The sequence below is a fragment of the Carlito syrichta genome, unplaced genomic scaffold (genome assembly GCF_000164805.1).
Source record: "Carlito syrichta isolate Samal-C Ts95f unplaced genomic scaffold, Tarsius_syrichta-2.0.1 Scaffold315831, whole genome shotgun sequence".
In the NCBI taxonomy this organism is placed as follows: Eukaryota; Metazoa; Chordata; class Mammalia; order Primates; family Tarsiidae; genus Carlito; species Carlito syrichta.
In genome coordinates, this window is record NW_007259927.1 from 484692 (window position 1) to 496570 (window position 11879).

Genomic DNA, 11879 nt, shown 5'->3' on the forward strand with positions numbered 1-11879 from the left:
TTTTTTTTTTTTTTTTTTTAGAGATGAGTTCTTACTATGCTACCCAGGCTGGTCTTGAACATGGGCCCAAATGATTCTCCCACCTTGGCCTTTCAAAGTTCTGTGATTACAGGTGTGAGCCACCATGCCTGGCACAAAGATTAATTTTATGTTTTCATATCGGGATATAAATTATTGGTTCAGATAGTAGAAAGTCTACATAGGTGAATGGTACTAATTCCTCATCATTCATTCCCCCGCCCCGTAAGGTCCTGGCTATTTTTCAATCCACCTCATGATTTTTCTTTGTAGAATGCAAATCAAACCCATTTCCAATACGTATATATTTTAAAATCAAATATGTATGCCTTCTACTCATTTGCATGTCTACCACCTGAATGCAAAGTCACATCACTTCAAGCCTTCATTTCTACAAATGCATCATCATCCATTCCCCTACCTTCTTCTCCCAGTCAATCTCATGATGTCATTCTTGCCAGCTTCCTTTTCTTAAACTCAACTTCCATTGTGTTACTCCCCTGCTCAAGAACCCTCAAGGCCTCCCTACCATCATACACAGGGATTTTCAAAGGATGGATGACAGTATAGCCGCTGTATTAGTCAGAGTTCTCCAGAGAAACAGAAGTAGTAGGGTGTGTGTGTGTGCATGTGTACCTGAGAGAGAGATGCTGTACAAAGGGAGAACCCCCTCCAAAAAACCCTGGAATTTATTTATAAAAAATTGTGCATTCTTACATGTTTAAATTTCGGTCACCTTCAAAGTACACTCTGTTTCATTCGATACACCTATCAAGATGCTTTTTTCCACTGCTCAAAACAGTTTTTGAACTCATCAATTTGGATGTGTGTTAGTGCTTCTGCCATTTTTTGTTTCACCCCTTCCACATTGCCAAAACCTTTCCCTCTGGGGACTTTTTTCATCCAGGGAAGCATCCAGGGTGAAAAGGGAGGGTCGGGTACAGGGGTCATGCCGTTTCTGGTCAGAAACTGCTGGGTACTCAGTGCAGTGTGGGCAGGTTGTTCATGTAAATCACCCATCATGAAATGGGCACGTGCATTGGAAGAATTTTTAAAAATTCACTGAAGCTGAATGCAGCCTCTCACGACAACACTAGCTGGTACACTGGTGCCGATGGGTTCCAAGGACACTTACCTAGCTTGTACTACAAGGCGCCTGCCCTCCAAAAGATAATTCTAGTCGTTTTTGAGTCCCTCTCGTATATCTCTCTGAACTGAATTTAGCTTTCCTCCCCACAGTTCTTCTTCACATCAGCAAGATTTTCAAACGAATTCATATTTTTAACCTGTTTTTATTATAAAAATCCATAGCTATTTAACAGCAGTCAGATAGAAATGTGGCATTCTGTAAACAGGCAGGTTAGTGACCAATACAATCATGGTGGGTCTTATATTTTGAAACTGCCAATATTTGACCATTAAATCTACAAAAATGGCAGCTTGATGCAGATTAACCATTATCCATGGAACAAGGACTTGCTAACAATGTTGAACAGATTCAGAGATACTGATGTTGACATGTATTTGGTAGAGACTCAGTACCTGTTTAAAAAATCCAAACCTAAATTCCGTTCTCTTCGGATTTCTGGTTCTCTCTATACAGTCAACTGGAGGGTGAAAGATTTTAGTTTTGAATTTGGAGGAAAATGGAAAGACTCCCAAGGTATGTTTAGACCTGAGCCATGTGTCTGACTCATGGAGTGTGTGTTTTACTGGAGAATACTGGTTGGAGATATTGTTCAAGCAGTAACTATCCTTGCCCCAGCCACGAGGACCAGTGTCAAGGTTCCCCTCTATGGATCCCTGTTGCCTTTGGGATAAATTCATAGCTCTGATAGGTGGTAGATAAAGCCAGCCTTCACGCCAGCCTCATTTCCAACCATTCTCAATCCTACTGTGGCAGAGATGTTTGTTGACCAATCAGATTAGTGTGCCTCTTCCAGAATGTAGAGTTGTCCTAGGAAAAGTCTCCCAGCCAGGAGTCACGTTTCTTGGTGCATCTAGGTGGGACCATGCATCTAGCTCTGGCCAGTGAGGTGTCAGTGGGACTCATGAGTGACACTTCAGTACAGAGAGTGCTAGTACCATTCTCTCTCTCTTCTTTTAGAACACTGGCTAGATGTCGCCAGGATGACCTTGAAGCCACAGACAAAATCAAACTATGTCCCAGAGTCACCATTTGAGGAAAGCTACCCTGAAGTCTTCAGAGCAAGAACTTGTACATTGGACTTGGTAAATAAGAAATACACCTTGACTTTTTTAAGCTGCTGAGATGTGGGGTTGTTTGTTACAGCAGCACAACCTAGCCCATCTTCATACCCTTACCCTTCAGCATTCTGAATCACTGTGTTCCCACAGTTTATCAATTTGTTTCACTTTGCCTGGCCTTACAAACTCTATTCTCTCTACCTATAATAACTTCTCCCTTCTTACCTGACAAATACCAACCCTTAGTTTAAATGACAGCTGAGTCACTTATTCTGAGTCCTTCTCTGACTTCTCTAAGTTGCTTCTCTTTTTCATACCCTCACTGTGCTTTGTACCACAGCCTCTGTCAAACCACGATGGAACAATGATCTTCTCAAAAGACCGTGAGCTCTCTGAGTCAATGCAGACATGAGGTCCTATTCTTTATGTTCAGAGCACTTAAAATAGGTCCGGCACATGTTAGTTCTCCACTCGTGAATTTTAGATTGGTCTAAGTAAATTGGGTGTGTGGGACTCTTTGGTTGTTCGCCTTAACTAGCAGACTGTAGGGTGGAGCTGGTCTGAACTGGTCAGAAGGCCTGAGAGGTGGCAGATATGTTCCACAGGAGCTGTGCGGTTCTTGCAATCAGCAAAGCACTTAAGAGAATCACCCAGAGTAAAGAAATGGGTCCTTAGAATTTGTCTTTTGCTATTCACTGACGGTTACAGGAAAGTAAAACTTTCTCACTTTCAGGATGTATGTTTTGAGTGGCTGTCTCCCAGAGTTCTGTCCAGAGACTTTCTAGAATTCATTTGCTTCTCTGCAAAATTTGGATTATTTTTTTACAGAGAACAATGAGGGAATAAAAGAAATTAAGTTAAAATGAAATGATGTTAGGCCTTTGTGAGATATACAATTAGTAAATATTTCTCTCATTCTGTGTGTTGTCTTCCCACTCTCTTGATGGTTTCTTTTCCTGTGCAAAAGTTTTTCAGTTTGATGAGGTCCCACTTGTCTATCTTATCCTTTATGGCACGTGCTTTGGAGATATGATCAAGAATTGGTTCCTGGCCGGGCTCAGTGGCTTAGCCTATAATTCCAGCACTTTGGGAGGCCGAGGACAGTGGATTGTCCGAGCCCGCGGGTTTGAGACCAGCCTAGGCAACTTGGCGAGACCTCGTCTCTACAATAAATAAAAAATTAGCCAAGTGTGGCAGCACGCGCCTATAGTTCCGGCTACTTGGAAGGCTGAGGTGGAAGGATCGTCGGAGCCCAGCGGTTCGACACTGGGGTGGCCATGAGTGTACCACTGCTCTCCAGCCTGGACAACACAGTGAGACTGCAACTTAAAAAAAAAAAAAAAGAATTGGTTGCCTACTCCAATGTGGTACGTATACATGATAGAATATTACACAGCCATAGAGAAACAAAACAATGGACATCGAAGCAAATTCAATGGAGTTGGAGACCATCACACTTAGTGATCTATCACAGAAACAAAGAAACAAATACCACATGTTCTTACTCATCAGTGGGACCTGAACATTAATCACAATAGCACTAGGGAGGGATCGGCAATCGTGGGACATTGTCAGGGGCAAATAAAATCACAAAGGGTGCCTGGGGAAGTGAGGACCAGTTGGAGGCCCAGACTTCACCTGCACACACATTACTTATGTACCTAATCCTGACTTGCACCCTATATCTTTATAATAAAATAAAGTCAAAAATAATATAAGGGAGGGAAAGGGAGGTGGGATTAACTGTGGTCAATATCTGTCTGGGGACGGGGGGGACACAAGGGTACCTGAACGATGCATATTTGTATACCTAACTCTTAACTGTACCCCACAATTTTAAAATAAAAAACGTTTTAAAAATATATATATAAAATAAAATAAAGTGAGAAATGCTTTTCACGGGAATGTTTTATTGCCTTTGCCTGAGTTTCTAAAGTAGCTTATAAGGTGAAAACACTGCTTTCGTAAAAATGGAATACTATTGGTTACATGAAATCCTGTCCCTCTTCCTTCAGATTCGCTGGAAGAAAAGTCCCTCATTCCTTGGGGTTGCTGACGACGGCCGTGGTGGAGTAGGAGTAGGGGCTGAGCAGAGCCGCGATGGTGTAGCGACGGGGACCCGCGTCGTTGGCTGTGAACACCACCTAGGGGAGAAGACAGGCTCTGTTTCCAAGTCGCCCAACCGAGGTGACCCGCAGACAGACACACCACTGCCAGCCCAGGGCCAAATTGATTATTCTTATGTTATTGTCTTACTTTTTGGAACAGTTTGAACAAAAAGTAAAAGCTCAAACACACTGGCCTTGTGTGGTCCTACGAACGAGTTTTTCATGACTTCCAGTAGAATCGGGTCTTTTGCAAATTCACACCAAAATCAGGGTGGCATAGGCCTGAACGAGGGAGATCGCAGAGAGTCCAAAGGCTTTTGTCTGTTTTCTTGGTTTTAGAAAAAGGTGGGGATTGCTGGACATGGTGGCTCACACCTATAATCCCAGCACTTTGGGTAACCAAGGTGGGAGGATTGCTTGAGCCTCGGAGTTTGAGACCAGCCTTGGCAACATAGCAAGACCTCGTCTCTACAAAAAATAATTTAAAAAAATTAAGCGGACGTGATGGCATGTCCCTGTAGTCTCAGCTACTTGGGAGGCTAAGGCAGAAGGATCACCTGATCCCAGGAGGTCAAGGCTGCGGTGAGCTGTGATCTTCTCACTGCACTCCAGCCTGGGTGACAAAGTGAGACTCCAAGTCAAAAGAAAAGAAAAAAAGAAAAAGATGGAAAGTAAAAACTGGCATTCAGTGATTGAAGGTCTGCTGAGAATGGTGACTGCCAACCTCACCACACAATTAGAGACCTAGAATTCTGGAGTTGGAAGGGAACATTTGTCTCATATTACACATAAACAAACCATCTTTTGAATTTGTGTGTTGCTCCAGTCTATGCAGTGAAAAACAACACAAAGAAGGAAAGACTCCTGTCTCCAAGCCCAGAGACTTTATTCCCACTATTCTCTGCATTTTCTAACGTGAAAAACTACGTTTTGATGTATAGAACACGTAATTATATATGGAGTAAAAGCGACCGGGTACAGTGGCTCACACTTGTAATCCCAGCACTTTGAGAGGCCAAGGCAGGAGGATCTCTTGAACCCAGGAGTTCGAGACCACCCTGGGCAATATAGTGAAAGCTCATCTCTACAAAAAAATTTAAAAAATAAATACATAAAAATTTAAATTTGAAAAAGAAATATGAAGTCAAAGCACCGTAGGGCTGTATTGACAACACGAGCAGAGCGTGCAACATCTTGGTGGAATTTGGAAACATGCATGCAAGCAATGGAACTCATTTTAGCTTTCACGCTGGGCAAATTGTTTAACCGGTGCTTCTGTCAAACTCAGCAGAGTGTCTGAGATTCATGTGCAGGGATGGTTTAGCTGTTCAGAGGCATGTCGGGATGAATCTGGTTCAGGAGAGAGGTGGCGGGCAGTGAGGACATGTTCAATTTTGTTCTTTTTTATACAGGCCTTGAGCTGAGCTTTGGATACACTCTGGATAAATGCATTTTGTTCCAAATATGGGTAAAGGAAACCTGAATGACTCAGGGACAGGAGGAAAAAAGATCTGAGTGGACCATACCAAAAACAAACACAAAACATCCAGCAAGAGGAGGGGAGGACCCCCCAAGAATCTCTCTGTGGGAGAAGGGCTCCCCTTAAGGCCAATTCCCTGAAGCATTAGGGAAAACTTCTTTTCCCTTTTGGCAACACTGGCCTTCAGTCCTACTTGATGCTTCTTGAAAAAAATTGTAAGAGGCATCATCTGTGTTCAAAAATCCATAAAGCAGCCGGGCTCGGTGGCTCAGCCTGTAATCCCGCTCCTTTGGGAGGCTGAGGTGAGTGGATTGCCTGAGCCCGCGGGTTCGAGACCCGCCTGGGCAGGCGAGACCTCATCTCTACAATAAATAAAAAAAATTAGCCCGGGCGTGGTAGCATGCGCCTGTAGTTCCAGCTACTTGGAAGGCTGAGGGGAAGGATCGCCAAAGCCCAGCAGGTCGAGGCTGTGGTGACCGGGAGCAGCCACTGCACTCCAGGCTGGGTGACAGAGTGAGACTCCAAATAATAATAAAAAAAAAAAATCCATAAAGCAAAGAGGCCCATGAGCTCCAAAGGAAATTTCCCACTTTTCCTTGCTAAATCTAATGAGAACTCCTGGGCCGTTGTCCTAGGAAGAGGTGACCAGCTCTGAAAAATGCAACTTTCTGGGAGCCCTTTATCAGAAGTCACAAGGAAAGAGCTCATGGTGGAGCGCACCCTGCACCAGTCGTAGAGTTAAGGTACTGGAATTCGTGTCTCACTACTGACTCTTGTTCCCCATGACCATTTGGGTACAAGTTGGGCTCATGGCCCTGCCTAATCTGTTTTATAACAGTCCCTTCTCCTCCACTGCAAGGGCAAGGATGTGTTTTCACTTCCAAATGTCTAGCATCCAGCAGAACGCTAAACCTATGAAAGGATTTTATTTTAGAAATGTTTGTTGAATGAATACTAGAAGAGTGAATAACAGACAAGGAAGCTGAGATCTTGATGAAAAGGAGTGACATATCATAGACAGTATGGCAGTGAATCTCTTCAGATGGTTCCGTCAGGCTGAGACCCAGGTGTCGGGCAGACAAGGGTCCCCGGCATGCAGACCCGTTGCTCAAGGCTAGAGGCTGAGACCCTAGGGGAAATCAATGTCTTGTGGTGGGCACCGCCCAAACCCTGTACCTGCTCCAACAGGCTCAGGGTCTTGCCACCTGGCCGAGGAGGAGCCAGAGACATGCTTCTTGGTAGATGCATGGTGAACTGTGAGCCCCAGAAGTCAAACAGGCCCCCATAGTTTCCCTGGTAACACCATCTACTGAAAAGTATCATTTAATGTCAAATGGAAGTCTCATCCATGACCAAACCAGAGAAAATCATTCCTTTTATGATGACCTATTTTTTGATGGAATTAGTTGAGCTTTAACTCTGACCAACATGTCTGGATTCCATTTCCATGACAGCCATCTGTTTTAAATGACTTAAGAAATTAAGACGAGGGGGAGGCAGGGAGATTGGGCCCAAGTATAAATGTCTGAGAATCCTTTCCACTTCATAAGCAGAGGAATACAGTGCGTTATCAATGTGGTGGGGTTTTTTTGGCTTTTTACAGGGAAAATGCTTCCTGAAACACGCTGAGATGTCCCAGATTTGAGGCTGGACTTAGCTTGAACTCTATTTGCAAACATTTCTACTCCTCCACTTTCTGGCCATGTGACCTTTGACCGTTATTTGACTTCCCATTGCCTCACTTTCTGTATCTGCAAAATGGGGTAATAGTAGCACGGACCTCAATAGCTTGTTCATGAGGATTAAGTAGGTTAAATATAGAAAACATGTAGAATCATGTCTGGCACATGATGGATGCTTGATAAATGTTATCTATTGTGTTGCCACTATTATTTTGAATTTACTGTCTGTATATGCATCGCCAAGAATTGTTTATCCAAACCTCTGGGGGGCCAGATGTGTTCTGGAATGGAGAATTGTTCAGGGTTTTGAGAAAAACATGGCTCATGTTTCTTTTGTTACATTATCCTAAGTGGGGTCTGGAGGGCTGTCTCATACTTAAACATATTCTTTCTTCAGCAAACAAATATGTGTATGGCATGGAGTGAATGAACTGAAACAGCACCAAGTTCAGATCATGTAACTAAATAAATTTTCACCAGACTCCAGAGAACGTTTGTTTCTCAGTGTGTTGTGGGTTTCTGATTGTCAACTGGGGTCATTCAGCACTTTCTTTATAACATTTCCATGGTAAGGTGCAGACTGTGCATCTCCTGAGCTTCAGCACAAAACCTAGAAACAACTCAGTAGTCTAGACACTCACCTCCGCGTATTCATGGAACGGGGTGATGCCAAGCGCCTTCCAGTAGGATTTGGTGTCTAATTCCACTTTGTACACCGCTTCTACAAATGCCTCATCAGTTGTGAGCCTGTGGAGCTCTCCAGACTCACTGGTTTTCCTGGAAGGTATGAACACCTGGGTTAAGTTAGGCAGGAAGGGAATCAAGGGCATGACAAAGTGACACTCCACACACAGGCTCATGTGTATGTGTGTGGCTGTGTATGTGTGTTAGATACATTTTCTCTCAAGCAAATCAGGAGGAAAAAAACTCTTGTAACTGTCTGAAATTAAATGGCAAGAAATTTGTAGAAACTTTTCAAAAAGCTCTCTATAGATTTTTTTCTCTTATGTGAACAAAATATAGGTATAATATTTACTTTTAAAAAAATTCTTGTGAATGGGAGTGGTGGCTCATGCCTGTAATATCAGCCTTTTGGGAGGCCAAGGCGGGAGGATTGCTTGAGCCCAGGAGTTCAAGACCAGCCTGGGCAATATAGCAAGACCTCATCTCTACCAAAAAAAAAAAAATTTTTTTTAATGTCCTCGTGATTCACGGTTAATGATTGGGTGGAAGTTCATGACTATCCCTGGAAGGAGCTATAACTCTGATTTCCCAGGACAGCAGGGTCTCACTCCTATCCTCTGTGGTGTAAAGATACCCTCCAAAGACAGTGTCATTTGTGCACACAGTGGGAAGCCTAAACAAAGAGATATTCAATTCTTTGTCAGCAACAAATATTAGGCAACTTACATTTCCATGTAAGAACCAGCTCAATAGTTGAATGTTAGAAATTGTTCTCCAGAGGCTGAGGTGAGTGGATTGCCTGAGCCCGAGGGTTCGAGACCCGCCTGGGCAGGCGAGACCTCATCTCTACAATAAAATCAAAAAATTAGCCGGGCGTGGTAGCGCACGCCTGTAATTCCGGCTACTTGGAAGGCTGAGGCGGAAGGATCGCCGCAGCCCAGCAGGTCGCGGCTGCGGTGGCCAGGAGCGGCCACTGCACTCCAGTTTGGATGACAGAATGAGACTCCAAATCAAAAAAAAAAAAAGAAATTGTTCTCCATTAGACTATAAAAATGAAGACAGATAAAAATAGAAGTTGTCTTTACTGACTCTGATCGTGCCCCCTTCCTTTCTTTTCACTTCCTTTTTTCTTTTTGCTCTTGATACAAGAAAAAACAAGAACATTTGAATATTTTTGGTGTCCATTCTATCTCTCTCTTAGAATAGTCTCTTAACCACTTTCCATATTGTGCTTGGCATTTTCTGTAAACATAAATGAATTAACAAATAAAAACTCATTTAAAGCCAGACCAAAGACAATATCTTCCCTATGATGGGTGAAGAATCAGAGTGTGGTTCTTGAGGTTCAATTAAAACCCAACAGAAGGCATAAATACTTAGCAATTCCTCTTCTACTTGGTGCTGAGCATTTCTTGGTTATTCTTTTTTAGGTTAGGTTGTTTAGGTTTATTAACATGTATTTTCTTTGAAATTCTTGCTAGTGGAGGTAGGCGTACTCTGTGAAAGTTGTAACGCACCTAATGAAGGTGACAAGTCATTTTTACACATGACACTGGGTGACTATGAGGTCAGTCAGTGACTGGACTTTGCTTCAAATGTCTCTTTCTTCTGTGTTTTTCTTATTGAGCTTGACATCCCTCAGCCTTGCACACAGTAAGTTCCCTGAAGTGTTCATTAGACAGAAGTCCTGGCTTCTGGGTGGTCTAGTTAAACTATAGACAGGTGTCTTGTCAATCCTATCTCCGAATTTCCTTCTTTTCAGTCATGAGTTAATAACCATTGTACATCTTCCCTAAAATTCCAGACTCTCAGCTTGGGTGTTACTGGGCACCAGGGAATCTGGAAAATTCCTGAAATCACATACACATTTTGGGGGGGGCATGGAGTCTGTAGTCTTTACCACCTACTTCAAATGGTCTGTGACCCGAAAAGGTTGTAAACCACTGCCAGAAGGGAGGAGTTCCTGACTCCTTTTTTGCCCTCCCATCTCCCCTAAATGATGCTCAGGCTCCTGGTGCCCTCCCAGCTAAGCAAAGCAAGAAGAGGGCATCCTTCTGAGGGCACACTTGACCTCTGTCTGCATCTTCCATATCCTTATAGACTCTCTAGTGGATGACGTGAGCCTCTCTCTAACAAGTGGAGGGAAGAAAAAACCAAGTCCCATGGAAAGGTTCTTGACAGGGCTTACCCAGAGGCGAATGGCTCCCAAGTCTCGTCAGCAGCCCTTTTAAATACTTTCACAGCCACATTGACAGCAGGGCTGCCTCGGACGGCATCTAGTACTTTGACCATCAGAGGACACTTGGATTCCCCAGGGCCCTGCACATTGGGAAGACAAGTGAGAAGTTAGCAAAGTTGGTCAGCAGGAAAGGATTTATTCTTTATGGTGTTAGAAACTGGAACAAAAGAGGAAGTCCACACTGATCCCATTATCAGGAACATAAGTATTGACAATTAATGAGCTTCCTTATTTAGTACAACACAGACATGATTGTTTCCAAAACAAAAATGGTTTCTGCCTGCAGACATGCTGCTATTGACCAGGGATGTATTTAATGAACTTTAAGAGAGAAAATGGGCCCTCTGAGAACAGCTACTTTGTTAAACCTCCTCATCTGAGTGGAATTACTAAAAAGATGCAATGTCCCATATATAGGGCCAACTCGTTTTTCCCATGATCATTTTAGTCAGTGTGGCTACAGTAATTCCCTCTTACTAGTTGCTGTGAAATAATGTCGGACTACCTCCGGGTCTATTTTGTAGTGTTAGTTTATTCTTCTAGAGGATTTAGGAACTAGATATCTGACTAGACTGTTGTTCACCAAGTCTTTCAAAGATTAATCAATGCACACATTTTGATTAGCTACAGGGTCAGAAAATAATCTCATGCCATTTGTTCCCCCAAATAAAGTTTATGAAGGGATGCTTCTCTGAAAATCCAATATTAACAGCTTCATTAATATCATATCTTTATTTCTTTCATCTAGCTGAAGAAATTGAGGTACCAGGCATTGCAAACCCCGTGCACCAAAGCAACGAGGGAGAGGGCCCAGAGTCTAAACCCCAGTTCAGTAAGCTCTGCAGAACTTCATTTTTTGAGTTTTGAATCAATGATATTAAAAATAGATGCTGAAAACCCTTGTCCTAGAAACAAAATTGGCTGGCAAAGGTGAAAGGATTGACTTCTACTTCGAGTTTACATCTTAAATGAATAAATGAGGCTTCCCAGAATCAAACACTTACCGCAGGGTCAGCCTCAGACACAAATACCAGTCCAGCAAGGCAAAGTAAGAGCAGACGATGAGAAGCCATCCTGCCTGGGACGCGTGAACTTCTGTGATGGTTGTTTCCAGCATGGGGTTTTATACTCACCTCTCCCGAGCTAGGCTGCTTATCCCTGTCAATCTGACTCCAAACCTGCTGATTCTGATTATTGACTTAGTCAACAAAGGGAGAATAAGTAACTCACACAAATATGAACCTTGTCTAGAGAGATTAGAGCGTCAGAACATTAGCTCTATGAAATATTCTTAATAGGTCATTTGACCAGCAAGATCACCAAAACAAAACAATCAGAACAAAATAAAAATAGTCTTCTTCCTGCATGGCTGCATGCAGCAACATTCTTGGGATTTTTTTCCTTTCCCTTACCTATTTCTATGCATGGCTTCCATTTTCTACACATTTTTGTCTTTCATT

General features: G+C 43.0%; 1 protein-coding gene across 5 annotated transcripts in view; it reads right to left on the minus strand.

Moving 5' to 3' along the window:
• TTR (transthyretin) overlaps nt 1-11642 on the minus strand; it is a 35448-nt gene extending 23806 nt beyond the window's left edge. The window contains exons 1-5 of one of the 5 annotated variants that reach the window (XM_021706639.1): nt 11424-11627; nt 10369-10499; nt 8138-8273; nt 4346-4370; nt 4117-4311 (exon numbers count right to left, since the gene is read on the minus strand). In XM_021706639.1, the coding sequence (XP_021562314.1) occupies nt 4238-4311; nt 4346-4370; nt 8138-8273; nt 10369-10499; nt 11424-11492 (435 nt within the window). In that variant the 5' untranslated portion in view covers nt 11493-11627 and the 3' untranslated portion in view covers nt 4117-4237. Of the gene's footprint in view, nt 1-4116; nt 4371-8043; nt 8047-8137; nt 8274-10368; nt 10500-11423 lie in introns of those variants that run through there. The other 4 variants (XM_021706638.1, XR_002481289.1, XM_008073386.1 and 1 more) reach the window with 4 other exon arrangements.
• Nucleotides 11643-11879: the final 237 nt, after the last annotated feature.